This window comes from Ictalurus furcatus, chromosome 11 (genome assembly GCF_023375685.1).
Source record: "Ictalurus furcatus strain D&B chromosome 11, Billie_1.0, whole genome shotgun sequence".
Taxonomy (NCBI): domain Eukaryota; kingdom Metazoa; phylum Chordata; class Actinopteri; order Siluriformes; family Ictaluridae; genus Ictalurus; species Ictalurus furcatus.
The window spans coordinates 10,197,683-10,224,330 of record NC_071265.1 but is presented as its reverse complement, the minus strand read 5'-3'; the positions used below and the strand labels follow the sequence as shown (position 1 = coordinate 10,224,330).

At 38.4% G+C, this 26,648-nt stretch overlaps 1 protein-coding gene across 18 annotated transcripts in view; it reads left to right on the top strand.

Annotated features, from left to right (window-relative positions):
• Positions 1–26,648, top strand: part of dlg1a (discs large MAGUK scaffold protein 1a) — a 154,139-nt gene that overhangs the window by 27,491 nt on the left and 100,000 nt on the right. The window contains exon 1 of one of the 18 annotated variants that reach the window (XM_053636769.1): positions 13,734–14,595. The exons of 16 other annotated variants lie outside the window; for them this stretch is intronic. In XM_053636769.1, the coding sequence (XP_053492744.1) occupies positions 14,494–14,595 (102 nt within the window). In that variant the 5' untranslated portion in view covers positions 13,734–14,493. Of the gene's footprint in view, positions 1–13,733; positions 14,596–26,648 lie in introns of those variants that run through there. One more of the 18 variants, XM_053636772.1, reaches the window with a different exon arrangement.

The window sequence follows — 26,648 nt, the reverse complement described above, 5'->3', positions numbered from 1 at the left end:
TCTCTCCACATGATTAATCGATTAATAAAACCAATCAGCTGATTCATCGATTATGAAACTAGTCATTAGTCGCAGCAATAAAATAAATCCTTAAAAATGTTTTTGGATTTAAAAGTTCTTTTCAGCAAGAGTTTGCAGTTAAGTAAGCGAATGAAAAAAGTCTATGAAAATTCCAGCCAGACCTATCGTTTAGACCTGCAGTGTCCAACACCAACACTTGGTCTGTTGCTGCACTGACTGATTTAAACTTGAAGTCTGCTCTCTTTGTCATGGTTTTGCATAATTGGCAGTAGCTAAATGTGTGCCGTGTTTGCTCAGAGCGGATGCAGGCTGACTACCATCAGATCCCAGTTTGTTCTGCAGTCAGACTCTGGAGGAGCCGAGAGACATACTCTGATGCGCTGTGCCAAACTATATATATGTATATATAAATGCTATTTACGTACGTGTCAACTATTTTATGGTCTGTGAAATGCAGGCAGTCCGAATCAGGTGGACCCAGTTGTTGTTGTGTGTCTTGGGCACGGAAGTGGATGTCATCAGTAGCAGGCTTTAATCTAATAAAATTCTAACAGCCGGGACTGTAATACTGCCTTATCACAATATACGTCACTCTTTTTCTGCTTCAACAGTGGAAACACTGGCTCAATGTCTCTTAGGGCACATTTATGTGATTAGAAGGTTTGTGCTAATCAGTGTGGACAGGGGGCGGGGCGGGGGGGAAGCATGTTTGGTACAGAATGTTGAAGCAACCTACAATTTAGTCCAAGCCTTGCGTAAGTCTGGGTCTGCAATTTGCCAAGTGTTAGCATATTTTTAACAATACTGGAAAGTTGGATTATTTTCTGCGTAGATTCTTATAACGTGAAATAACATGTCGTCCACCCATATTCTATTTTTTGCAGTAATAAACAAAGGTACTGCTGTCTTCCTTTTAATTTAGTGTAGAGTGGATTTGGCCAGTCTGCTACTGCTACACACTTTTATCCAAGTAAAACAATATACAGTCCAAGAGTAACCCAATGTCTTAGGTATTTATTTATTATTTAACATTTTTTTTTTACAGTGAATGATGAGTGTAGAAACTGAGAACTTGACCTCTGTAATAAATTAATTGCAGTCAAAACATTCATTGCTGTGAATGCACTTCTCTTCCTTGTCTGAGGTGGTCCTATTATTATTTTGTGAACAATTACTACAAATATGAGTGAATTTTTATTTTATATTCAAGTGCATCATGGTTAATTGCAGATGTCACTACAGGCGATACAGTTTTAAATATTTCTTTATGCAAAATGAAAACCTGCTAGGAGAAACATGTTTAAAACTGGTGCAGTGGTGGCTCAGTGGTTAAAGGTGCTGGGTTACTGATCAGAAAGTCAGGAGTTCAAGCCCCAGCACTGCTAAGCTACCACTGTTGAGCCCATGAGCAGGGCCCTTAACCCTCAATTGCTCAGTTGTATAAATGAGATGAATGTAAGTTGCTTTGAATAAGGGCATCTTCCAAATACCATAAATGTAAATGTAATGTAAAACTTTAAGGAGCTGTAAGGGTGAGTTTGGTTAGTGCATTAACCACCTGTAACAAATTGCACACCAAACTATTTGGCTCAACTTACTACATGAAAATTTTCAATTACAATAAACAGTTTGGCTTGTAAATATTGACTTACACTTGCATGCATCAGACTTAACATTAAAACCTCTGACAAGTGAAGTGAATAACATTTGATTATCTCGTTACAGTGGCACCAGGGATATATATATCAAGGCGTGGGGTGGGATATATTAGGCAGCAAGTGAGCAGTCAGTTCTTGAAGTTGATGTGTTCGAAGCAGGAAAAATGGGCAAGTGTAAGGATCTGAGCGACTTTGACAAGGACCAAATTGTGATGGCTAGACACATGGTTCAGAACATCTCCAAAAGGTCTTGTGGTGTGTTCCTGGTATGCAGTGGTTAGTACTTAACAAAAGTGGTCCAAGGAAGGACAACTGGTGGTTTTAATGTTATGGCTTATCTGTGTATTTGAATGAAATTACTTTCTTTTAATTGCTGTATATTTGGTGGACAACATGGCTCTGCCTACTCCCATTGTGCTGTTAAGAATCACAAACTTGAAAACTTGGATGAAAGTAGGAGAAATAGTCTGCACAATAGAAATTGACGGTGGGCAGTAGAAAGTGTGCCTTTTTTTTTTTTTTAAAGATTCTGTGTGATTGTTCAGAGATTTTGGCAGTGGTAAAGGTGCTAAAATGTACTTTTATTAATTACTATTTCTATCCATGCCACCTCTTTATGCCAGGAGCATGCACAGTGACTGAATATAGTTATTACTGAGGGAGGAAAGTGATTTGTTTTGAGTATGAAGTGTGCATTCTGACATGTTTGGTCCACTTTTCTGGCCACGACCTTCAAAATGTTGAAGGCAAGAATCTGATTGGTTCTCTGCACTAATGTGTGTATATACTTCCATACTCCAGTTTCTGACAGAAAGCAAACTTTTAAATAGTGAGACAAAATGAGCTTGAATGTAGGGGCTATCCTTTTATTACTAGCTTTTATTAATATACACCACACCTGCCTTTACATCAGCGGTCGACTGATTGATTAGTTCTGCAGGTTAATCGGCACCGATTACAGATTTCTGGAACTATCAGTTATCGGAAAAATAAATCCACTCTGATCGTTTTCCCCTCGGTTTTGTCCATTGCGGGAGCGGCTGAAAAGGTTAGGGTTAGGGTTAGGGACAGTATTAGACAGTATGAGAGCGGCCTCTAGAATAAAAACTATCTATATAAAAACGGACACATTTTGTTATTTGAAGTGTTTTTTGGTATTTTGGATGTCCCTATTTTTATTTGTTATTTGTAGCGTTATTATATTTGGTTCAGTTTGGATGTATAACTTTTATTTACTTAATATTTTATATATATATATATATATATATATATATAATTTATATTTATTATATTTATGTAATTAATATCTACATATTTATGTCATTAAAAATACAATACATTTTGATAGTATAGTCAGTACTGTTTTTTTTTTCGTAATGAAGTTCAGCAATATTTTACTTTGAGTGGTATTTTCATTCAGTATCAACGTTAAAAACTACTGGTTGATTTATCGGTTATCGGCAGGTACCGCCCAACTTGGTTATCAATCGACCTCTACTTTACATCACTCTCCATCCACATTTCATACATTACATCACAAAATCATCAAATTTCTCCTTTCATTTGAGTTTGTGATCATTTTTAAAGCAGGTTCAAATGACTGTTTAATGAGATTTAATGCTGCCATCTACTGTACTGAGAAGAAAACTGGAACAAAGTGCCAAAGAGCAGAGAGAACACAGGTGTCTTTCCAAATAAATCATTAATGTCTTCATCTAGATGACCTATGACTAATTGACCTCTTAATCCAACTACTCATCACCCAAAGGCCTAATCTCAGTGACACTACCCTTCACAATTTCTCTACTGAATGAGCATTAAAGGTGAGTTTAAATCTATAAATCAAGCAAAAGCCACACCCGATCCCACCTTTTTGATTAGTTGATTTTGGCTTTTAATAGACTCTCAGGTGTGGCTTCTGCTTGGTTGGAATGAAAAGCTGTACCCACCTTGGTCCTTTACAGATAAGAGATTGGACACCCCTGAATTAAAACGAGGTTCTTTTGACAGCAATTGCTGATATTCATCACATAACACAGACTGGACCATCTCCTTAACTGCTCAGTGCACAATCTTTGTCCTTGTTCTCAATAATCTCTTGCACCTGAGAAATTCATCCTTTTCAAAATGTAGATTCACCAGCCTCTGCCTGGATGCTTTTCTTTTTTTCTTTTATATTTGTCCTAATTTTTTATTTCAGTCCTTTAATTTCCTCAAGTTGAAAGCCTGTTATCTTGAGTTCTTTATTTGCCTAATGTCCTTACATGTACAAACCATATTATTTAGATACACTTGGATAAACCACACTGACATCTATTATGTCATCTAGGATGCCTATTCTATAAATATTTTCAGTTTTGTCCTCTTGTTTATATGCAGGTTTCAAGTACACCTTAGTGTAATCCAAATTGAGAATAGAGTGCTGAAAAAATGAGTCCTAAAACCCGGAAACGAGTTCGCAGTTTTCCACTTCCTGTTCCATCGTCCTGAAGTCAGGTTTTTAAAATTTTTTTTTAATGGGTTTTTGGTTAAATGCCTGAAATAAGGTCTGTAGTTAACACAAGCTCCATATATTTATTTTCACGGGATTTGTTAAGCTTTTACATGTCTTGAAAAAGGCTGCTGATAACAAGTGGCTAAATGGGACTACGGTGGTTGTCGGGGACATTAAACAAAACTCCTCTACTATAGCCTCGTTGTGTTTATACTCCCGCTCTTGCAAACTATTCCAACTCAAGCTTTCCAACTTGTAGATTTATCAATTTATAGTATTTTCCAATTGTAGTAGTGTTTTTTTTTTTTTTTTTTACTGTAGTGATATAAAGTGTAGTGGTGGGGATGCTGAAGTCATGCGACCGTGGTGTAATTCGATTATAGTTTAACTTTATCTTAATACTTCTGGAGATTGAATTTAGGCTTCAAATTTCATAACAGTGAAGATTATCTTGATGAACAAAAGTGTAAGAATCATAAACTTTTGTTGGTCATAGAGCTTATTTTCTGCAGTAATCCAAAAGCCAATAGAAAAATCCTACTGGTTTATTGTCGAGGAAACCAGGGTAATGCTATAGGTGCACTCTGTAGGTAGTCTAATTCCAGAGTCCTTTTAAGAAAATACACCCCAGTAATTTTTGACAGAATACTTGCAACATGTATGATATATTATGCTGATTAATATTTTTTCAGCACTGTACTTGATGTTTTATGGTATTGCTGTTGAAACACCAGTTAGAATGGGTGTATTTGCAGTTTTACCACTAGGTGGTGCACATACTATAGATAACCAAATGCAACCAAACGAAGCAAATAGCACAGGTTGTTACACACACACACACACACACACACACACACACACACACACACACACACAACCACACACACACACAACCACACACACACACAACCACACACACACACACACACACACACAACCACACACACACACACACACACACACACACACACACACAAACAGATGACCACATTACTGGTAAAAAAAAATTTATCCTTTATAGTGAAACATCAGCTACCACAAACTTTAGATCAAATTAAATTTTTTGTTTTCATTTTTAAGATAAATATTTTTGTGTAATAGCATAATATCTACTAAGAACGTGCTGCAGTCTCATCTATAAAGGATGAATTTAATGCATATTATAAATTGGGCTTCTTGATCTTATCACCTACTGATAAGGATGACAAAAACTGAATGGACAGAATATACAGATCACTGATTAACAGTGCTTGGTTTATGTGATTCTTTTTTTCTTTTATTTGTTTATAATTATTCTGTCTCGGCCACTCTCCATAGTTAACGACATAACGTTGACATAGCGTTGTCAATCAAATATTTCATCAATCAAATACAAAAAAATCATTTTATACCATCTTTTGTTGAAACTTTACATATTTACATATCGATAAACAGTTTTCTGTTTCAATACTGTATAATATAATGTTCCTGAGCTGCTGTAAGATGCCCTGACAATCCTGTGATAGTAATTCATAGCCAGCGCTGAGGTGCCGGGTCAGAATCGGTGGGACATTTCGTACACAAATCTATCAGAAACGTCAAACTTCACTCCCCAACTTTAGGTATGAAAGAAGTCTACAGCGTGACAGGTATTGGTACATGTGGAATATATCACATCAACTCAATCAAGCAGCTTGTATTTATGTGTGAGATGTGTTTTAGTGTGTTTCACATTTTGACCACTGAGGGGAGTTCCTCTCCTTTCTCATCAAAAGCACCTCCAGGATGTTCTCAGTGCATTGTGGGTAAATTGAGTGTCCCATGTTTAGCTCGAATCACAGAGCTGTCACAGTGACCTGTCCCAGAGAACAACAGTGTGGCTGTGTCAAGATGCAACAACCATGATTGCTGAGAGACAATCAAGTCAGAAAGGCAAGTCAGAGCCAGACGTGTGGTGAGAGTGGTGTATGACATTAAACACACAGACACACACACAGACACACACACACACACACACAATATTCTTCTGTGGGATTGTTCCCATAGGCAGAGAAAAGCTTTGAAAACAATCTCTGTGAATCTTCATGTTTAAGCATGTATTAAAGTGTAAAAAGGGTGTTTATAAATCAAAACAGAGATTAGGAAATGGGTTATTTATTTATTTATAAATTATTTATTTATTTATTTATTTTTTACACAGAGCCGTTGTTATTTCTATATTGGTTTGAGAAAACTACTGAAAGCTAAGAGCGAGTCGATTACATGAGATTAAAAAAAAAAAAATTCTAGCAGCTTCAAAAAACCAAACAGTTTAACAGTCACTGCAATACTGTGTGTGACATAATGTTGTATAATTATCATAGTATTGGTAATGGTATGGTAATGGTAATTTTGGTAATGTAATGGTATTTTTTTTTATACCATTCCAACCCTAATACAAGGGCCTTTTCTAGGCTATCACTTGAATAGTTGCTACCATATATGAAAAAAAATCCTTTGGTTAGTGTTCATGTCTGCATATCTCTAAATAAGACAATAATATATGAGCAGAGTACATTTATATTGGTTTTAATCAGCAGAACTTTGCAGAAGCGATAATTATGCAAATGAATGTTTTAACAAACCAGAGTTTTATTCTGCTCAGTGAGCATTCTGCCCAATCCCAGAAGTTCCAGATTCCTAGTTTATTAGTAATTGAAGTTTTTTAAAAAATTTTTTTATTATTATAGAAGAAGCCTTTACTTGTCACAAATACATTACTGTACAGTGAAATTCTTGCACTCCTGGAGCAGAGAGGGTTGAGGGCCTTGCTCAACAGAGGCAGTGCTGGGGCTTGGAACCCTGACCTTCTGGTCAGTAACCCAGAGCCTTAACCGTCGAGCCACCACTGCCTAGAAAACTTAAAAACATGTTGAAATGAACGCAAGTTTTTGAGTCTTTAATGGTGACCCCTTACAGGTGCACTGTTTCGGAATATTGCAAGGGACATCGTTGTCATAACTTTTGTCAATATTTTATAGTTCTGGACCGGATGTTCCCAACCTTTTACAACTCGTAGCCCACAGGACTACATTACGACGTATTGGAACGCACGGAACTGTTAAAAATGCTGTTGACACAATAACCAACGAGGGTAATCAGCTAAAATAGGCATACACCACTACAGTGTGGCTTCACAGGTGACCACATATTGATTAGAGTGGAATTTTTTTTTTTAAATATTTTTTTTTATCTGCCTGGAATCCTGTCTCTGCTCGCTCCTGCAGTTGATACTAAACATGGTTGCTTCCGTTTTTACAAAAAATCAACAAATTAGTCATTTACACAACAGTGACACTAACCAGGATATAGTAGTTACTAATAATGAACAAAGAAACACTGTAAACGCTTATCGCTGCTTAAAAGCCGCGTGAGTATGAAGTATACTCCTGCTAGCTTTATTCCTGACCACTCGCTCCGTCTGCATCAAAAATCAAAAATCACCTCCTCCAATGACTTTTTTTTTTTCTTTTATTGGGTCCCATGGGATCGCAGTCCTGATGCACATCTCTAGAAGAAAGTATGCAGTCAACTCTTCAGAAAACGGGACAAATAATGTTATACGTGACTTAGAACCCTTAACACAGGTAGCTTTATTGACTTGAATGATTCTTACAGAAAGTTATTAAATACTGTTTTTTTTTTTTATATGAGATTTTAGTGCAAAATCACTGCTATAGAGGATGTATATGAATGAGTTTCATCATCTGAGTGTGAACAGGCCTAACTGTGATTAAAAGGCCCTAAGCAGCAGGATGAGCTGTCAATCTTAATGAGCGCCTGAAAGGGCTCCGACACCCTCCAGACACGCAGTCAAATGCTAATCTGGTGGAAGCTAAACACGTTCACTCAACCATGATCCAATGACACTGCAATGTATTTTTAGTAGACTGTATAGCAGATTATATTTGTTTCGAAGTATACAGAACGGCTTTAATCTGTGCAGCACAGGCTTTGCATGTTATTTAGGCTAAATTCACAGAAACTAGGTTTTCCAGGCCCTAAAAAGGCATAGCACGCAGCAGAGCAGTTGGGACGTTCTGCCCTTGCAAATTGTTTTCAGATTTCTTTCTAATGCTAAATCCTCCCCATAGAGCTTCATGCTGTTGTGAAGCCTTTTTTTGCTCTCCGCTAGCAGATGGTCTACCCTTGAGGTTAATAACCAGACCAGTGGATTGTTACAAATGGTTTCCAGTGTTACATGGTGAATTTTTTTTTTCTTCTTGAAGGTTCTGTGCCTCTTTAGTATATTTTGCATTGGTCTCTGTGTGTCTGGTACGTATATTATTGAAGTAAGCCACGGAAAAGTACCGCCCCTTATTTCCCCCTCCTTCTCCCTCTCTCCCTTTCTGTCTCTCTGTCTTAAGTATACTTGAATACTTGTATATAACTGAGTAAGTAAATATACATATACATCTGCTTGTAAATAGCAAAACCCCATCCTAACTCCTGCTTCCTGCTAGTCACTGATTATGTTTACATGCACGTCGATATTCCGATATTAATCAGAATTTTGCTATATTATAATTAATATCGAGTCATGTAAACCCCGCGATACGATTGACCGATTCAGATTAAGACAATATTCTGATTCCTACCGCTGGAATATGCCTGTTTTAATTTAGAAATTTGTTGCATGTAAACACCTTATTCAGTAAAATCCACTGAAAGGAGATTGCTCACTCCGCAAGGAATTGTGGGTGCTAACAGATGCTTAGCTTAAAGCTGCTTTGCTTACCCGACCCTTTCCATTTTGAAGCGGTGTTGTCGAGCATTTTTCATGGTGAGAAGCGTTAAAGTCCTAATTAAATTAGTGTGAAAAAGTAGTAATAAAACTACTAACTGAGCATACTCTGTAACCAACGACAGCATCTTGAATCTCCTTGAACAGCAGGAAAGGCAAAGCGCATGTATAGATCGTCATACTTACAACAACCATGTATACAGGGATATTCAGACACCTTTACACATGTAAACTTTAAACGGTATTTGATGTGCATGTAAACATAGTCACTTATATGTTAGTGGCTTGTGTTGTCCAGCCTTCAGCCATCCTGACCAAAGCAGAACAGTAGAGGTGGTGACCATTAATATTCTGGGTTACATGTGGTTGCATGTGGTAGGGGTTGTGCCAAATAACTCAGAACGGTACAATACTGTTCAAATTAATTTACTTCAATTTTATTTAAGTGCTTCTTTTAACAATAGACATTTTTTTTGCAATTCAGCCTTACAGAAAGCTATATGTACAGTTAATGAATAAAGCAGAGGCAACATTGGCAAAGAAAAACTCCCTGAGGCCACATGAGCAAGAAACCTCGAGAGGAACCAGACTCAAAGAGGAAGATGACACCGGAAACTGGGATTATATTTATTTAATCATTACAATGTACAGTTGAAGAAGAGTAAACACACACAGTATTCAATTTAATGAAAGGATGTTCAGTATGAGTGTATTGTGAGTAGGTGTCATGTAAAATCAGAGAAGGAACTCTGGACTACAGTTCCCAGCAGCCACTGCACCACACCATAATGTCACATGACCACCTGCACCAACAAGCACTTGTTAACAAGCACTCCTGGGAAAATCATCAGACAGACTTTGATTACAGCAGAAGTACAACAATACTACGGTTTTCACAGTAGCTAATACTACTGTAATGACGATGTTGCTGGCATCACTGTATAAGATCACATTATTGTGCTTTTTTTTTTACAAGGACAGTATTTAGCTGAACTTTACAGTTAGGACGTGAGAGCGGTTGGTACATGAGCTTCCAGCAAACGTAAGTGCCTAATATATTTCGGAACCATTATGCAGCTTGTCATTTAGACTGTGCATCAAAAATATCTATTACTCCGATTAATAGAGTTACACCTAAAGCTAGGGCTGGGTGATATGACGAAAATGTCATATCACGATATTTGAGGGCATTTTTACGATATACAACGAGCATCGCGACATATAATTTAGCTAAGAAACTATCCCCAAAACAAACGTTAAACAGTCTTTGATGGTTCTTTTCTTTAATGCCTGCAAAGACAAAGATCATCTTTTTTTTTTTAAAATTTCGTCAAATCAACTGCATTCGTTCAGTAAACTTTAGTTTGTTAAACGTTTTTGTTTAAATTATTAAAAACATTTTTAAAAATGCATCACCATACCAACTGTATCTCAGAAAAGTGTGTTGTGTTATCATTTATCACGATATAGATATTATATCGATATATCACCCAGCCCTACCTAAAACTGGCACACTGAATTCGTTGGGCTTTTTGCCGATGAAGTGTGAAAAACCTGCCCACTTTGAGCACTTCACTTCATCAAAGCAACTATATCTTTGTTAGACTTTAGTTTGAAGGTGTTAACAAAATGAAAGTATGCCCATATTCCATACTGTGTGTGAATATGCATAATTTCCTTGGAAAATAATAAAAATCGGATTGAACATTTGACGTTCTTCAGCCACGCGAGCCTGATATGTTCGACTGCAGTGCTGTTTATCTTGTGGAAGGTGCTCAGTCTCAAGGCCGTAGTAAATCAGCACAGTCACGTGGTTGCAAGTCTGTAAGAATTCCCATGGGTCGGTTCATATGAAATATTAAAATAACTAGTTAGCATTCTGAACCTCACTCAGAAAATACTCGGGTTTATAAATTCTTTATGGGTTTTTGTTGCAATTCTCTATATTGTAGATGTTTGGATTATATTGTAGTTATTGACGTTATATGGGTCTTTTTTTTATTTATAAGCATGTTTGTAGATGTGTGCTATCCACTGGAGTTTGATTCTGAGCTTGGGTTAATCTGGTGTTTCATACGTTCTTCCCATGTCTGCATGGGTGTTCTCTGGGTTCTCCAGATTCGTCTCACCTCTGAAAATGATATGTGGTGGATTGGTATCTGTAAAGCTGTCCTAGTTGTGGATGAGTGTGTGTGTGTGTGTGTATCCCTGGCTCGTGCCCAGTGTTCCTTTGAGTTCACCGCACTGAATGAATGAAATTGATATTACTCTGAATTGAATATTTTTTAGTGTAATGATGGCACGGTTTGTTTTAAACTCGGAATGTTTATATGTTGGCATAATCCGTGCAGGGATAAATTGACCCAATATCAGTAATCAAAGGTTTTGTTGTCCATTACAAATGGAGTCTGTCACTGTATGTTTTAATGCCTGAAAGCTCAAAATATACAATGCATGACCTTAAGAAATGTTCTTACTGTTTTCTCTTTATTAGTTGCTTCTTATAAATGTAGATTTAAAAAAGTCATCTCATGATATCAGAAAAGACCCAGTTATAGAATTGCAGAAGTGAACCAAGAGCAAAAAACAAAACAAAACAATGAATGGAAATATCAGTCCCACAAGAGAGGGTTTCAGTTCATGTGCTGTTCCTTTTTGTCTCGCGTGTCGCTGAATCTCTGAATTTCTAATGCCATCATGAGAATTCAGCACTTTATGATCTAGATAAAGTCACTGCATGCTCCTTCAGCTGTTCCTCAGAATGATTAGCATCAGCGCACACACACACACACACACACACACACACACACACACTCGCACAGGAGAATTCATTGTTCACTGTAGAAAGGCTGCACAAAAACAATATTGCAGAAGTGAACAGCTGCAAGGGTTATGGATGTTTCATAAAGTACAACATGTTCCTGCACAAACTTTTACAAAATTAGTACACCGGGTATGTGGGCCATGTTTCATCAACTGTATGTGACTTTCAGTTACACTGTAGTATTTTGAACTATATCCTGAGAAGTACTGCGGTTTGGCTATTCATTCTCATGCGTTTCATTTCTGTTTTTAACAGATTATTTCTCAGGTGTGTTGGTAACATCATGGGGACAGATGGAAAGTATTTCTTATTACTCAGTCATAAGAATTTTAACTGACTTGCAGAAAGCAGAAGAAAATGCCTGTATGTAAAGTCAGACTTTCTGCAATATTTCTACAATAGCAGCTCACTGATACTGCCTGGAGATCATGGCCAGGATCTCAATGAGTGGCCTAAGTCATTATTTAGCATGAACCGCTTGCCCAAAGGCTTGTGGGTACTCCTAAGGGGCAGCGCTGTTAGTTTACATGAAGTGACTTCCTGCTTTTCAAAATAATCCTGTGATTATTAATTCTCACTTGAGGCCCACTACTAAGTCAGCATGATCGTTACTTTGCTACGCTTGAGCCTGAGGAGTGGAAAAAATGTAAATGTTCCATTCATTCTGACACATTTCATGAACTTTGTATTATATGGTTCTATCTCTCATTCTTCTTAACCCAGATAGAACTTTATAAACAGTCCCTTCAGGATTGTCCCTTCAGCATTGGGGCAGTGGTGGCTTGGTGGTTAAGGCTCTGGGTTACTGATTGGAAAGTCGGAGGTTCAAGCCTCAGCACTGTCAAGCTGCCACTGTTGGACCCTTAACCCTCTCTGCTCCAGGGGCGCTGTATCATGGCTGACCCTGCGGTCATACCCCAGCTTCCTGACTTGCTGGGGTATGCGAAGTAAAGAATTTCACTGTGCATATGTATATGTGCTCAATAAAGTCTCCTTATCAACGTAAAATCAAGCAAACTCTGCACTATTCAGAGGAGCTTGAAAATTTCAAGATTATTTGGGACAAGACGTATCATGTGACATCATCACAGCAGACGTACAGTCAAAGCCCTCTTCACATTCACATGCATCGAACATGAGTACAGCTAAAAGGGATCATTTACCAACAGACCTCACTACGAAAAACAATTTTGTGCAATTGCAATTTCGGCCACAACAATCAAAAAAACCCAGGTAGCAGGCGGGTAAGAAATTTTTCACACGCTGTCAAGTGGAAAAATATTACTGCAGACTATTTCAGAAGTACAGTGCTAAATAAGTTATCAGTTTGATTATCAGCATTACCCACATCAGTCATGGCTTGGCCACACCCCCTCCCCCAAAAAAAGAGATAAAATAAAATAAAAAACAATCAACAACTGTAAGACGCTGTGCAAGCAGTGCAGTACAAGCCTGGAAATGCAAGAAGAATGCAACAGTTTGGTGATGTCAGTGGGTCAGCGGCTTGATCCATGTATTGCAAGAAAGGGATACGCAACCAAATATTAAGTGTTATTTACTTTAAGACTATCTATTCCAATACTTTTGCTCACCTAAAAACTGGGTCGTCTGCCACCAAAGGTGTCATGTCTAAGTTGTTCAAAACATGATCGATTTACATATTAGTAAATGAAAGCTGAAATTCTGTCATCTCATATACATCTTTTGACCTCAAACCCAACTGTATACCAGGACTATAAAACATCTGCATTTATAGGGCTCATTAAAAGGTCATTAAAAGAATTTCTTCATCTGTGCTGCCTGTACACAAACATAACTGAATGTTGAGGATGAGATTTTTTTTTTTCAGTGAAACTTGCTCCATCAGCAGATTTTTCTGTTAAAGCTCATTCTGTTCACTTCACCTCTGTACATTGTGCTACAGAGCTTACAGTCCCCGAGTCTCCTGACTCTGCAGAACGCTGAAGGCACACTATCGCTCCTATAAATTATAAATTAATGCCGTCACCTTTTGCACCGATTCCCCAGAGGTTTAAATTCTCTGTCTTCTTTCCTCACATCAGCAGTCGGGTGGATTTATTAGCTTATGCCGGAGGTCACAGCCAAACTTTTTAAGCACTCGACTAATATTTATAATGTCCTCTTTTGTTTACTATCCTTGAAATTTAAAGCAGGTAAATAGTCATACCCAGCGGGTCAACCAGGAATACTCCAGTTTTCCTCTTGGGCTGTCCAATCAAAGACTTCAGAATCTGTTTGAATTCTCACTGTTAAGCCCCACGATGCATCAGCTTGCCCCTCCTCTTTCATCTCTCTCTTTTTCTCTGCCTCTATATTTTTTCTGCCTGTGTCTTGTTTGGGCAGTCAGTGGCAGGAGGGGTGCAATCCCTCCATCTCTCAGCTAAGAGTAAAGCATGGCAGAGGCTGATCTTTGCATTCAGCACTGAAGCGGATCATCCCACTCAGCCTCACCTCGCCTCTAATCCTCCTTCTCCCCTCCTGTTTCCATCATCAGCCCTCCCAGCGCAGGGCTCTCCACAGGCAGCATGGCTGCTCCGGAGCTCCCCGCTCAGCCACTCTCTCTGCGAGTCCACTGAGCGCACGGAGGCAGGCACGCACTGAGCCGAGAGATGAGGGTGCGTGCCAGGATCAGTCAGCGGGCAGCGTGTGAGGAAGCACACGCCAGGGACCTGTTCGATCGCTGACCGATCGAAGTAGCCTGGGCACGGAGAGCATGTCTCCCAGCATCAAGAACTTGGATTGCGTTTCGCCAATGTTGTGCCACTGCAAAGTAGCATGCACCAACAGTACCATCTCGCTCATGTTCGGATGCAAGGTAGGGAGGAAAAAGCAGTGTCTCTCTCTTTTTTTTTATTATTTATTTTTTTCCCCCTGAAACTGAGTCAACTCTGTTAATAAATCTGTCATAAAGCAGGCTGGGTTAATTCCTTTCCTTTCTGAAGTTAGACTTGGTAATTATTCTGTCATACTCAGGATCACTGAGGTGATAGAATAAATCTTTCAAGGCTTTGAAATGAGCACGTTCAGATTATTCTTAGTAGTGTTAAATATTTTAGTAGAGGAGTAAACTCCCAGCACTAAACCTCTGCCTCCATGTCTCGAACATCCTTATGGCAAAATGCAAAGCTTCAGATGATTTCTGACAGATGTGACAGCCTGTAGCACTGTTCTCTTTCCATCAGCTATGCTCGAGGCACTCTGCAACACTTGATGCCTGGAGTAAAGCATGCATATATGTGTGTTTCATTTCTGTCTTTCTTTCAAGTATTGCTCTGGGACAGAAGTCCTACTTGTTTTGGTGAAAAGATCCAGTTGATGTTTTTTTTTTTTTTTTGTCCTCTCATACAGCCATGTTTGCCAGAAGTCATGTGTGAAATGTCATGACATGGTAGGACTTTTAATAGTATATGTGTCGTCTTTGTTGTAGTCTACCTAGCTTGTTCAAAAGATGAGGGCAAGTTACTGTAGTTACATAACTGCCTAGTCCTCTGGGGATCCCAGCCTGTGTCTGAATTAGTTCTTTGCACAAATTGGATGTGGAGATGGTTGTCTTGCTTTTTATCATCTCTGTCTGATATTCCAGACTTCATCCTGCCTGTCTTTATGCAAATCTGCAGGCATTAATATACATCAATTGCTCTTGAGGAGCATGGCTACAGCGGACTGCTGTTTGCCTTAAATTTCTGTGGATTAAAGTAATTAAAAAAAATTAAAGGGCACAGAATTCCAAGGTATTCTGACTCATGAGAGTTTGCTTAAGATGCTTCATATGATCTGTTAACAATAAAACCGTGGCTTTATGAAATATCAAAATAGTTAAAAAAGTGATCAAACTCTACTAAATGTTATTATATACACTGCAATAAAAAGCTATAAAAAGTGAAATTTTAGGCACAGTGTTAACTAAAAACAGTTAGAATTGATAAATCACCTTAAGATCTTGGCATATATGAGTGCAGATCTCAACATTAAGTGATTTCTCGGCAGCATTATGAATTAAATAAATTGATTTGCGATAAGATGCCAGCATCTCGACTAACAGAGACCAGATCCCGCCATTAGGGATACGATCGTTTCTAAAATGATGATCATAATTGTTTTCCTCAACATTGAAACCACATTTATTTATTATTATACATCCAAAACTGTTTATTTCATGTGATTTCATTCAATTCAGCATTCATTCCAATTCATAATATCTGAATAATAACGATATAAGACTAGTAGTAATGGAGTGTCTCTTGCTCAATCTAAACACAGTAAAGCTCTGAATAAATAAATGAATATGTAAATATATATGTCACCACAGTTTGTCAGATAGTGGTGAAATATATGAATAAGATAATTATCTAATGCTGAAGAATGGTGGAAGTCATGATCATGCTTATAATATAATTACTCCTTCTGCCCTATCAGGACAATCTTTGTGTATGTGACAGTTTTCCTATTTGCTATCTACAGTATTGCTTTATGGAACTGCTGTAGCTTTCTTTATATTCAGACCGTATGAACTGAGGTGGGGCTTCCTCATTATTAAATAGGATACAGCCATTCTGCTCTAATGACCTTCAGCAAGCGTTAACCTTTCAGCATGAGCTCATCATAAAGGATATCATGTTTCGTCTTCACACAATATGAGGACATGGAAATTATGTATAGGAAATATAGGTAAGGTTTCTGAGTGGGTGCATGTACACTCACTGGCCATTTTTATAGGAACACCTGTAGAACTGCTCATTTGTGTAATTAGTCAATCTCAGAACGCACAATACGTCACGTCTAACCTTTTTCGCGGTTGTAAAGAGCGCTTATTTATTTTACCATTACCAGCTTGGACCAGTTTGACCATTCTCTTCTGACTTTTGTTTTTTTTTTAGACCATACTGTGTCAAGTCTAGAGACTGTTGTGTGTGTGAAAATCTTAGGAAAGCACCAGAAGCCATGCCACGGTCAAAGTCACTGAGATCACATTTTTCCCCCATTCTGATGTTTGATGTGAACATTAACTGAAGCTCTTGACCAGCATCTGCATGTTTTTATGCAATGCAACTGGCAGATTAGTGGATAATTGCGCAAATATTCAGGTATACAGGTGTTTCTATTAAAGTGGCCAGTGAGCGTACATATTAAACCACATATCTATTTCATTTTGATTTCTTCTACTGTAGTACCGGGCTAAAGGCAGGTTGTTCGTTGTTGTCCTGTCTTATGGTTTGTGGTTTATTAGTGCATATCAGACAACAGAGTGTGAGTGTGTGAGCCAAAGTTACAGTCCTCCAGCTGAGTGTCTGTAAAAGTTAATTTTCCTGCTGCTGCTCAGTGTTTCTGATCTCCAGAAAAAAGCAATGGTGTTGGACGATTTATAAATTCATTCACTCGCCCACTGGGTAAATGGAAGCTCCAGTGTGATTCCAAATCCATTTTTTTGATTTCTGGAAAACTGACCTGGCTAACATAATGTAATAAAGGAGAGCTAGTTAGCTAGCTAAGTGCATTAATACAGACTAAGAGCAGCAAATGGCTTGTATGACCGTTTAGTTCTGGACTTTATTTTGCTTGGCTTTTGTTTGCGTTTTCCTGTTTCTAAAAAGACCGCGTATCATCCATGTTAAATTTTAAACCTAAATACCAAAAACTTTTTTGTTTTGGGAAAGTTAATCAGGATTTTTTTTTCTGCTTGTTAAGCCTACGTGACTGTCGGGCAACTTTGAATAAAACGAATAACCCAGCCATGAAATCTGCTTGTTCTGGGCTACTGATTTGCCCATTCCTGAGAAAGTGAGTGAAGTCTAATTTCAGGGTTCCTGAAATCCTCCAATGATGATTATTGTTCCTGACACAGCTGTTCTAGCTGTATACATTTTTACTGCATCTTTTGCATTTTCTCACTGTCAGTGGGTCTTCAGGCGAATCTCATTCATCTTGGGGCGGCACTGATTTAGCTTAGACATGCTGCTTTGTAAAGGAGTACTAGCATTTCTTGCCCAGGGTTTGGAAGCGTAACAGATGAGGAAACTTTTCATTTTAAGCCCAGTTCATCATTTAACGATGTAAAATCCGAGCCAGCCCAAGCTTCTAGTCTTTTGCTTGACCTGTTTGGAATAATCAGCAATATTGGTGTAGTCCAGTCCAGCCAACAGGTTACACGACACACTAGCTGAACTAGCCTTATTTGTGGAAAATCAGTAATTCACCTTGAATATATTTTCGGTTCAACACACATACATTCATTTTGTACCGAGTGCTGTTTGCACCCTTCCATTACAGAATCAGTAAACCTGCGTGAGTTGTAATTGCCTGTAACTTATTTTTGATTGCTGTGTTCAGCGTTGCGAAACTTTTAACACTGATACACTCCACTGTTGCAGTAAGTAAAGTTAAGGGATATGAGCAGATTCCCGCTGATGTTTGATTTTTACATTTTTTTTTTTACATTTTTTATGTAGCTACAGCTAAAGTATAACTTGTAAGCAGTAAATAGGCAGGGAATCTGGCCTCTCGACAACTGTGTAGTTAGAGGTAGTTAATATATACGGAATAAAATGTGCTGTTATTAGAAGATAATTATTAATGGGGTAGTGGGATACGACCTTCACAAAGCGAATTTTTATTTTCCTACACCAGTCATGTCCTGAAGTGTTTTATTCTTCTTATACCGTGTCATTTATTAAAGAATGAAATGCCATACTTTTTTTTTTTTTACATCAGTTACAGTTATAGTTACATTATAATGTCGTGATACTTCTAGATCCTGTTATCACTTGTTATAGCAACTGAAAACAGTAATTTCCTCGTTAACGACTTCTTTTTTTTATATGAAGTTAATAAGACTAAAAACTCATCTTGTCATGTTACTGAGACATGTCTTGAAGACTGTCCTGTGGTGGAAACCATACTGGCTGTAAGTGCTGACACTGGAGACTCCTTCCATAAATGTCTTTTACCTCAGTTATTGCTGCAACTTTGAAAAGTTACGGGTAAAGTACCAGTTTTGTAGTTTTGCGACATCCGTTGTTAATCAGATGTCTGTATAAACATCTGAAAAAATCCTTCACCCCACTGGTGAATCCAGAATACAGTATATGTGGACTTACTTAATTATTTGTAGCAGAATTCACCTTTTTCATTCTCTCTGAAGAAGAAACTCACTGATTTTACTGTGCCACAACACTACTTTTAATCCACATGATGGCATTGTGCAGGTTGCCAAAACTGTGTAAGTCACAATCTTTAAAAGTAGAATGTGATGTTGTATTTGGCATTCTGTCAAGTCTCCAAAATCAAGTGACTTGACCAGCAATAAAAGACGTGTTGGAAATTAATTGAAATGAACTCTTATGCTGTCTAATCTGCCAGTGTCAGCCCATTAAGTTTTAAATCCTTGCCTGCCTGTATCCGACTATGCAAGCTGCTCTTTTCTTCTCGTCGTTTCTCCATAATGAGCTGCGGAGCAGCTGCTGGTAATCCCTCCTGACTGGCAGAGCGAAGACACAGTAGTGTGTTACTGCACGTCTCTGCTGGCTGCTCTCAGAGTTAGCAGTGCTTTATAGACCTGCTTTCTGCTGAGCATGGGGTCATTTGTGGCATTTCTCATTTAGGAGTTTAATTTTCTCAGACTTTCTGCCTGACGTCTGACTGTCACAGGATTAATCCATTAATGTCCACTGTGATGATTGGAGTATGATATACAGTAGAGTTGTACATGTTGTTTATTCGGTCTTGAGTTGTTGGTTAGGTCTTTCTTTCATCCAACAGTTTCTTTATTATCCCTGCCTGACATGTGGGCATGTTTAGCACATGCCTCTTTTTTAGACAGCAACTAGTAAAACATTGAGCTGGAACTTTCCATGTGCCAGTATTTCCTGGGTGAATCACACTGCTGCAGAGCAGTTGGTTTCTTCTGAGTAACTGCAGAAAGAAAAAAGGTGAGGCTCTGCTTGTTACACTCAGTATGTTAGGGTATGTAACTGGAATAGGATAAACATGGCTGAAGTGCAATGTTTGCACAAAGATTCAAGTTGCAAGCTTGTTATATTTCCATCATACTTTGAGTCATGCGATTGACCCTGGCCGCTGTTTACTGCTGCTGCACATCTGTGAAAGTTGGCAGCTTCCTAATGCTGGATCTCCATGTGAGAAACGAGCAGAAAGAAGTGCTTTTGTTGACGTTCTGTGGATTGAAAGTAATCCCATCTTGGGTTACTTATTTAAATGTGTCATCTTGCCGTTTCATCTAATTTAGTTTTTAGTGTAGAAGCAGATATTAGCACGTCTGTCCAAACTAGGGTTAATATAGTCATATGAAGAGAATGAAATGAAGAGAAAACAAAAATCTGAGATGAAAATGTAAAATATGGCATACAAAGCTACTTCAAATAAAAGAGAATGAGTGCAGATGAGTTATTTTCCATTTAGTGTTAATGTACACTTGTGTGACTTCTGAGTTATAGAAGAATAAGCGTTTATTAGTCACATATGCATTACAGTATAGTCAAATTCTTTCTTTACATATCCCAGTTGTTAGGAACAAGGAGTCAGAGCACAGGGTCAACCATGATATGGCACCCCTGGAGCAGATAGGGTTAAGAGCCTTGCTCAGGGCCTCAACAGTGGCAGATTGACACAGCTAGGGCTTGAACCCCCAACGTACAGTACTGATCAGTAACCCAGAGCCTTAACCACTAGCACTGTGTTTAAGTGTTTAGCTCCGAAGTGTGAGATACCGAACTGTCATGAGGAAGGACAAGGGAATTATGTCATTCTTCCTCCATATGAGACTCCAGACATTTCTCAATGACGCACATACCAATGACACAGCCGATCCTGCATTCCAGTTGTCTTTAGGTGGCAGAATTTTTGTTTATATCATTTAAATTTATTGATTGGCAGTAATGGCAAAGGGACTTACAGGTAAGAAAAGCACAGTCTAGACATACAGCGCTAATGAGTATGCTTCACAGCAAGTGCTTTATGAATGTGTTTCTGTTTTAGGAATAGTGCAAGATAATTGTAGGAGTTAAGGGAGAGGAAATTTAGGTGAAAAAAAGCTACAAGCTAAATAGCACACACCTTCAAATCAGCAGTATATAGTGAGAAGGAGAGAATTGCAATATTGTGCAATGTACAACTCTGGGTAACATCATCATTCAGAAAGGCGCAGAGGAAATATAAGTGCAATTACAGTTACAAGATAAAGGAAGTGTAGGTAGTACAATTTAAACACACAAAAAAGATGAGGAACTTTTTGCATTATTTACAGCTTAAAGCAAGACAGAGCATACAGAAAATAAGAGGTTATCAGAAACAGTCTGGAAGTGATTGTATGGCTATAATGTAGTCATAAAAACTCATGTGCTTGCACTAGAAGTTGAGATATTTACTCTGACAGGTAAGGTCTGAGAACTGGGAGAGTTGTCCATGAAGGTCAGGTAGTCACTACCCTCAGCTTCCAGACAGGCTTTACAGATGATGCTGATGAGGAGCCGATGCTGAATGGTGATGCTTTGTCATAGGGCCATAGAAGAGTCTAGCTCCATCAGAACTAGCTTCATTTGATGATTAGCCAAATCTAGTGTTGCTCCCACTTTATGTTAAGTACTATTTATATAATTAACTGTTTTCAGGTTTTAGTGCATTGTAATTTTTAAAACAATTTTTTATACATCTCAGTAACCACATTATCGGAGCCTATCCCAGCAATACCGGTACATTCATACTCATTCACACATACGAGCAGGTTAGAGTGGCCAGTCCACCAACCTGCATGTTTGTGGGAGGCAGGAGGAAAGAAGAGAACTCAAAAGTGCAGACACAGCAAGCTTAGGATGGGATTTGGGATGCTGGAGCTGTGAGGCTACACACCAGCGAGCCATTATGCATGTCATTTTTATGTACTAATTTTTACGGGTTAATTGGCTGAATTTTTGTTGATATTGTAGCAAAAGGAGGTACTAAGGTACTTTCTATCTATGCAGTAATGGTCACATACAGTCCTCTTCATTGGATTGCTGCCATCCTCGGTATTGAGGGTAGTAAATGGCTCAGTAACAAATTGCAGAATGAAACGAAAATATAACACAACACAATATTGCCTCGATTTTGTCCACCTGTGCCCTGATCTTGCTATTGCCCAGGTGCTCTGTTTCCATCTTTTCCACCACACACACTTCTTGGCATAGAATGTCAGGCCTGCGAGGTTAAGTTTGCTTCGGATACTCTGGAGATCCTGGATGTGATACATAAGCATAAAACATTCACACGTGATTTTATGGAGATGCCAGTGATCCTGACCCTTTCTGCACTCCAGACATGCCTGATCCGTTCAGATGCCCTACGTCTGGATGGAGCTCTCATCAACTGGAGGCTACAGCCTGGAGATTGATTAGGACCGTACCGCTTGAAGTACCATGAAATAGTTTCGAACCTCAATTCCACATGGACATTCTCGCTGTGGTTGCTGGGACTATGGTTGCTGCTATGGCCTTTGGACTGCAATTACCACATGCAGTTTCACACTCAGGTCTCATTTAGTGAACAGTGGACTAGTTCAACAAAACAGTCTTCATGTTAAAACCATAATGAACTTTCTTTTACTTTCACACTATCCGTTGTTACCCAGATGAGGATGGATTAACTCAAAGTTTCTTCCTCACATCATCTTAGGGAGTTTTTCCTCGCCACCGTCGCCACCGGCTTGCTCAATGGGGATAAATTCACACGCTGAAAATCCGTATACTGTCTTTATATGTTTCTGTAAGGCTGCTTTGAGACAATGTCCATTGTAAAAAGCTCTATACAAATAAAATTGAATTGAATTAAAAAATGTAGGCAAAATGTTTTTAATATTGATCTTTGTGACCTATATAGAAATAGGCAAAATGTTGAATTAATGTTTGAGGTTTCATTTAAACATGCTTTGCTTCAGATAAAACCTTCTTTAAAGAATGTAAGTATTGTTCTCTGGGCTGGTGAGGAATCTGATAATTCAAAGTAGTTTTCCATGTCCGAGATTTGTAATTAAGTGATTAAACTACTAGATGAATTAAAATGGGAAAACGGTATTCAGCATTTACGCTTCTTCTTTTTTTTTTCTCCTCAGAATAATTGTTGGAAAAGTTGCTAATTTAGCAATGGCTGCTTATCTGGCAGGGTGAGGAGATAAGACTACCAGAGATGGTTCAGTAAAACTAGATAGTGTTTAATTTCCTGTGAAGTGAGAAACTCATGGCAACTGAAATGATGCCTGATAAAAACACCTACATTGTTCAGCTGGTGATAATGTAGTAAAATATCAATGAGCATTGCTTTATTGGCAGATTACATTTTTAGCATTCAGTTTGCTGTATTTGATTAGGCAACGTGTATAAACAGTAGCCTAATTTTATAGCCCATTGATCTCACCCAACCATCATTCATTAATTGCACATAATGCATTATGCTGATAATTTGTTGAACTCTTTGCTCCATGGCTTCTTTGCTCAAGGGAGATCCCACAGATGTATAAGATGCTGCTGAACATCATGCTGCCCAGAGCGAGTGATGTAACGCATGCACACACGAGGACATAAGGGGGGAGGAATTGGTTGAACGAGTGCCCCTTTCATAAAGGAACCACCATAAATCACATTCACTCACTATCAGCTTAAAACCAATGCTGAACAATATGTGCAAAATATTATATGTTGGGTTCATATTGTGATTAAAGCATGCCAAGCAGTTTATGATGACTCATTGAGGGAACCCTTGACATGCCTAGTTAAAGCTTAGATCATACGAATGCCATATTTCACTCTTCTGGAGTTAATGAGGCTGGTCAGGATGATCACTCTGCAAAAAATTAGATGCTAACAAGTGAAAACTGGGGGGCACAGTGGCTTAGCGGTTAGCATGTTTGTCTCGCACATCCAGGTTTGGGGGTTAGATTTCCAAATCTGTCCTGTAAGTGGAGTTTGCATGTTCTCCCCCATGTTTGGGGGCTTCCTCCAGATACTCCAGTTTCCTCTCCCAGTCCAAAGACATGGGTTGTTGGCTGATTTGGCATTTCCAAATTGTCCATAGTGTGTGAATGTGTGTGTGCGAATGTGCCCTGTGATTTGTTCGCACCCTGTCCAGGGTGTCCCCTGTCTTATGCCCCGAGTTCCCAGGGATAGGCTCCAGGCTCCGTGCGACCCCGTGTAGGATACGTGGTACAGAAAGTGGATGGAGGGATGGATGGATGGCCTATTCATGACCTCCTCAATCACTATATTTATACATCATTGAACTTTCATGGCTAGTTTTTTGAATGCAGAACATCATCATCATTATTATTATAATTAAATTAATATATTGTATTAAGTGTTTAGTTCTCACTGAAACAGTGGTAGAGGTCTGTGTGTGTGTGTGTGTGTGTGTGTGTGTGTGTGTGTGTGTGTGTCTTAAGATGAAAATTTCTACTGTAGTGCATGAAAGCCAAATCGTCTGTTTTCACACTGACAGGACGGATCAGGTGAGGGCATGTTTCTTCAAGAGAGAGACGGGGGAAAAAAAGCCTAAATCTATTTTAATTCTGCACACACAGTGTTCTGTTTGTAAGACTAGGTTTTCATAGGCTGACACAAACTGCTGCAGCATGGATTTTATTTTTCCTCCTAATTTTTAAATAACGTTGTCTTCCATTGAACACAGAAGCAAAAGGGTACAGTTAGAGGAAGGGGTGTGCGTAGCTCTGTCACATCTAAGTAAGGGTTCAAAATGTGCAATTCATTTCTTTAAGAGGTTTTACATGTTGAGTATTTTGACCTGAAAAATGGCTGGAAGTATGTTTCAGTCATAAACCATAATGTCCAGTTAAAAAGCTCAGGATCTCAGAGTTCATTGTTGGGTTAATTTTTTTTATTTTTTTGAATGAAATCAAGGAATTAAAACACTTGAGGTCAGAGACATGTTTGCATGATGCAGCCCTTATGTGAAGCGGAGTTACTATTACCACCCTGAAATTGATTATTTTTCCAATAAAGTGTTTTATTTGCCAATGATTATAGTTTTTCTTTCATTATTAAGAACAATACATTTATTTGATCCATTTGTACTTGTGAATGTGCTGTTATGACTTATAAATATCCAAAAATGGTATAATAAATGTCTTCTCACTGAAAACATCACCATATTTACGAATACATATTTTTATTTGTTCGTGTAGAAAATCCACCAGAGAAATTTTTCTTGTGAATTTACTACTACAGGAATGATAACATATTAGAACTTGTATGTTAGAAACCTGTGCTTTGCTTTGATTTAACCATACACTTTGAGCTCCTTTCTACTTGATGTCTTTAGTGTGCTTTGGCATCAGTGTGGCATAGTGATGCCAATTGAAACAGCCCTCCTAAGCTGCTCAAGGTGAAGTATTAATAAAATATAGTATGCTCTGAAACTGAATATATTTCTTGTCTATTTAGCAGACACAAATTCATGGCTTTATAATGGTTGACTTTTCCAAAGTTGCAAACCCAGCAAATGTCAGAAAGAAACAGTAGAAAATAGGGCGATTTGCTGTCCTCAGTGGTCCGTACAGTACCAACTACAATCTCTCATACTAACTTGTACTTTCCTGATCAAGATATTTAGAATCATGTGTCATCTTTTGGAGAGGGATTCCATGGCATGTACATGATTTAACCAAGATTTACCCCAGTAACATTGGTGTACTTGAGTTGGATACTTTAAATCAAGAATGTTGACCCATCACTGCAGCTCATTATCCAGGCAATCTGGCCTCACAGAGGGTGTGATGGGTGGCCTGGGGCTCACTTGAGCTCTTAGGAGAGTAGTTTTTCTTCATCTCGTAGTTTTGCAAGTTTCCTTTCATTTTACAACCCACTATAGCTATATAGTCCAGTCACTGCAGTGGCCCTGTTCAGATTTTGGAGCCTGTTGCCTATTGAATAGACTGATGTCTGCTTGTCAAACTCTCTTTGGGACTTCTCTTTGGCTCAAAAGTTGATTGACGTGTTATTGTGCACGTTCGCCAGACAAATTAGTGTTGCATTCAGTCATTTGCTGTTTACAACATGGCTGCACTAATCTCAGAACAATTGGGAGGCAGTGGCAGCTGAACTTATAGGAGCATTACCATGTTGGTAAAGTTCGATACTACACACAGCTCGTTCTTTACCTGTAACACTTCACTGGGTTGCAAAGCATTGTGTTTTTGTTTTTTTTTTCTTCATTTTTTTATGTAAAACCAATCTCAAATGAAACAAAAAAAAAGCATTTTTTTTTTGGTTTGTTTTGACGGTCCCTCTACTGTGGGTGTTTCAGAGTGTACTGCTAGACACAAAAGCATATCTAGAGGGAAATAATTTGGGAAATATAATATAAAATCAGTATGGATCCACAGCATCAGGGTTTGGGATTTTGAGCTTGAGCTACATTTCCTAGCTGAGTTTTGCATGTTCTCCTTGTATTTTTTTTTTTTTTTTTCTCTCCAGATACTCAGGTCTACTCCACCTCCAAAAGACTTTTACTGGTGCCCTGTGATGGATTGGTGTCCCATCTAGGCCCGTCACGATAATTACATTATCAACTTATAGTACGATATATGGACATGATCATTTTTGCTGACCTCGATATCGCCCATTGCGTTTACATGTATGTTTATTTACATAAGAATGAATGTCACCATGTCATGTTCGGCGAGTAGAGGCGGATGCAAATGTAGTTTAAGCATTTTATTTAAGAGGCAGGCAGACAAATCCAAATCGTGACTCAAAATCAGTAAACAGAACACAGGCACAGGTCAGGTGATTGGCGAACATCAATAGCAGGGATAGTCCAAAATACATGGAACTAGGTAAATAACTTGGGCAATTACAGCATGAGGCAAAA